This window comes from Cyprinodon variegatus, unplaced genomic scaffold, assembly GCF_000732505.1.
Source record: "Cyprinodon variegatus isolate N-32 unplaced genomic scaffold, C_variegatus-1.0 Scaffold1974, whole genome shotgun sequence".
Classification (NCBI taxonomy): domain Eukaryota; kingdom Metazoa; phylum Chordata; class Actinopteri; order Cyprinodontiformes; family Cyprinodontidae; genus Cyprinodon; species Cyprinodon variegatus.
Window position 1 is genome coordinate 12,892 of NW_015152427.1, and position 2,139 is coordinate 15,030.

Consider the following 2,139-nt stretch of genomic DNA (forward strand, 5'->3'; position numbering starts at 1 on the left):
TTTTTGCTGCAACAAACGTTTGTCTGATATGAGGAAAGTGGAAGAGCAACTTCACTCAGGTTTGTTCTCTAACTCTGAATGTTTTTGTCCCCCCCCCCCAGGCTCAGCGACGGCTCCAGATCCACCTAAGCCCAAACGCCGCCACGTCTGCTCGATCTGCGGCCGGGATTTTGCGGGTCCGTCCCGCCTGGCGGACCACGTCGCCACGCATTACGGCTACAAACCCCACAGCTGCTCCATCTGCGGCAAACGCTTCACCAAGAAAGTCAACGTCCTGGTCCACCAGCGGGTTCACACCGGGGAGAAACCGTACACCTGCCCCGACTGCGGCGTCAGCTACGCCCAGAGGTCCTGCCTGCGGAGGCACCTCCTCATCCACTCCCCCGAGAAGCCGTTTACCTGCTCCCTGTGTGGGCGGGGCTTCGTCCAGCGGCGGTACCTGGTCCAGCACGAGCGGACTCACACCGGCGAGAAGCCGTTCTCCTGCCCGCTGTGTCCCAAACGCTTCGCCTCACGGAGCGGCCTCTCCGACCACCAGAAGACCCACGAGGAGCAGAAGCAGCACGCCTGCTCACTCTGCGGGAAAACCTTCTACTCCGCTTCGTCTTTCAGGGATCATGTCAGGAACCACACAGGACGCAAGCTCCACCCCTGCTCGCTGTGTGGGAGGAGCTTCAACCGGCCGAGCCTCCTGAACAAGCACCTGCAGAAGCACGCGGATGGGAGCCTGGACAAGGTGAGGCTCCCCGCAGGTTCTGCCTGGTCGGCGCCGACGCTGAGGCGGCTGCTTTCTCTGACTCCGCAGGAAGAAGCTGCTCTCCGCTGCCTCCCGTGTCAGGAGGACTTCTCCTCCATCAAGGAGGCCAAAGAGCACGAGCGGCGCCGCCACGCCTCCACCCGCTTCGCCTGCGACGTCTGCGGCCGCTCCTTCAGCCGGTCGACCCGACTGAAGGACCACATGAGGTCCCACACCGGAGAGCGGCCGTTCCAGTGCGGCGTCTGCGGGAGCCGCTTCATGGTGCTGAGGGCTCTGAGGAAACACCAGGAGATCCACAGCAGGCCGGACCGACCCGCCGACGCCGGTCCGGGAGACGGCCCGGAGCAGCCGGCAGAACAACAGGTGACTCACAGGGTCGGTACCGATTAGTCATCAGAATCGGGTCAGAAGATGTTCTGTTAGACGGGTCGGTTCCTCAGATGGGCGATCGGGTCGGAACATCTGGGCCATGTCTTGATCCAAACGGGCTGGTTCTGGTTCAGAGCTGAAACTTGTTTCTGTTCCAGAAACCAGACGAGCTGCCGGAGGTCCGTTCCCATGGAGACGAGACGCCGCCTTCGCAGCCTTCGCAGAACGGTGAGAAAGCCAGAACTGTCCTGTTTGGTTGATGTGTTGTTTCTGTAGGAGGCGGAGCCTCTACAGTAGCTCCATAGTTTCTACTCTCTGTTCTTTTTTTTTCTACTGTTTTCCAACCGTGGGACGATTTTATCTTTTTATTGAACATGCAACACAGAGCTGGTTCCAGAATTTTCCTGAAGGCGTAATCCCAAGGGAGTTGAGTCTAAGTTTATGGCGAAATTCGAATTCCTGGGCTGCATCCTCCAAGGACGCGGTCTACCTGGACTGGAACCGTCCGTGAAAATAAGGAGACCGGAAGAGTTTTGGCTGTGGATTCAAACGGGTCCAGCCTTCAGCGGGCTTCTCCGCCGTACGCTCTGTCGCTTAAACCTTTGTCACACCTTGGCGATTTAGACCAGCGTATGAATGATGTATGAAAAATGGTGGTCCATCAGTTCCAGGTCGGTTATCTGATGGCTGACATCCATTCAGCATCAGTTCTTCATCAGTCGTGGCGTCTAGCTGATCCTAAACCTCTGAGTAACTTATCCAGAACTTCTCTCCAGCATATCAGCGTATCTGCCGTGTTCCAGACGAGCGCTGAACGTGTTTCTAACTTCCAGCTACTGTATAATGGCGTATTGGCAGCGTTTTGGTATAAAGGGGGTTCACAGGAGGAAACCGTCAGTTCTCCTCCAGACTTCATCCAGCCAGAAGGTGAGTGATGGATCCTCCCTACATTTTATTTAATACCTTTATTTTTACAGGCAAGTCATGAAGTTCTCACAAGTTCTTATTTACAG

General features: G+C 56.5%; 1 protein-coding gene across 1 annotated transcript in view; it reads left to right on the forward strand.

The window, feature by feature from the left end:
• The window catches only part of LOC107104950 (zinc finger protein 497-like), a 12,882-nt gene that overhangs the window by 2,357 nt on the left and 8,386 nt on the right, over positions 1-2,139 (forward strand). Inside the window, exons 3-5 of the mRNA XM_015405064.1 lie at positions 102-736; positions 806-1,120; positions 1,285-1,354. Of these exons, the coding sequence (XP_015260550.1) occupies positions 102-736; positions 806-1,120; positions 1,285-1,354 (1,020 nt within the window). The remainder of the gene's footprint in view (positions 1-101; positions 737-805; positions 1,121-1,284; positions 1,355-2,139) is intronic.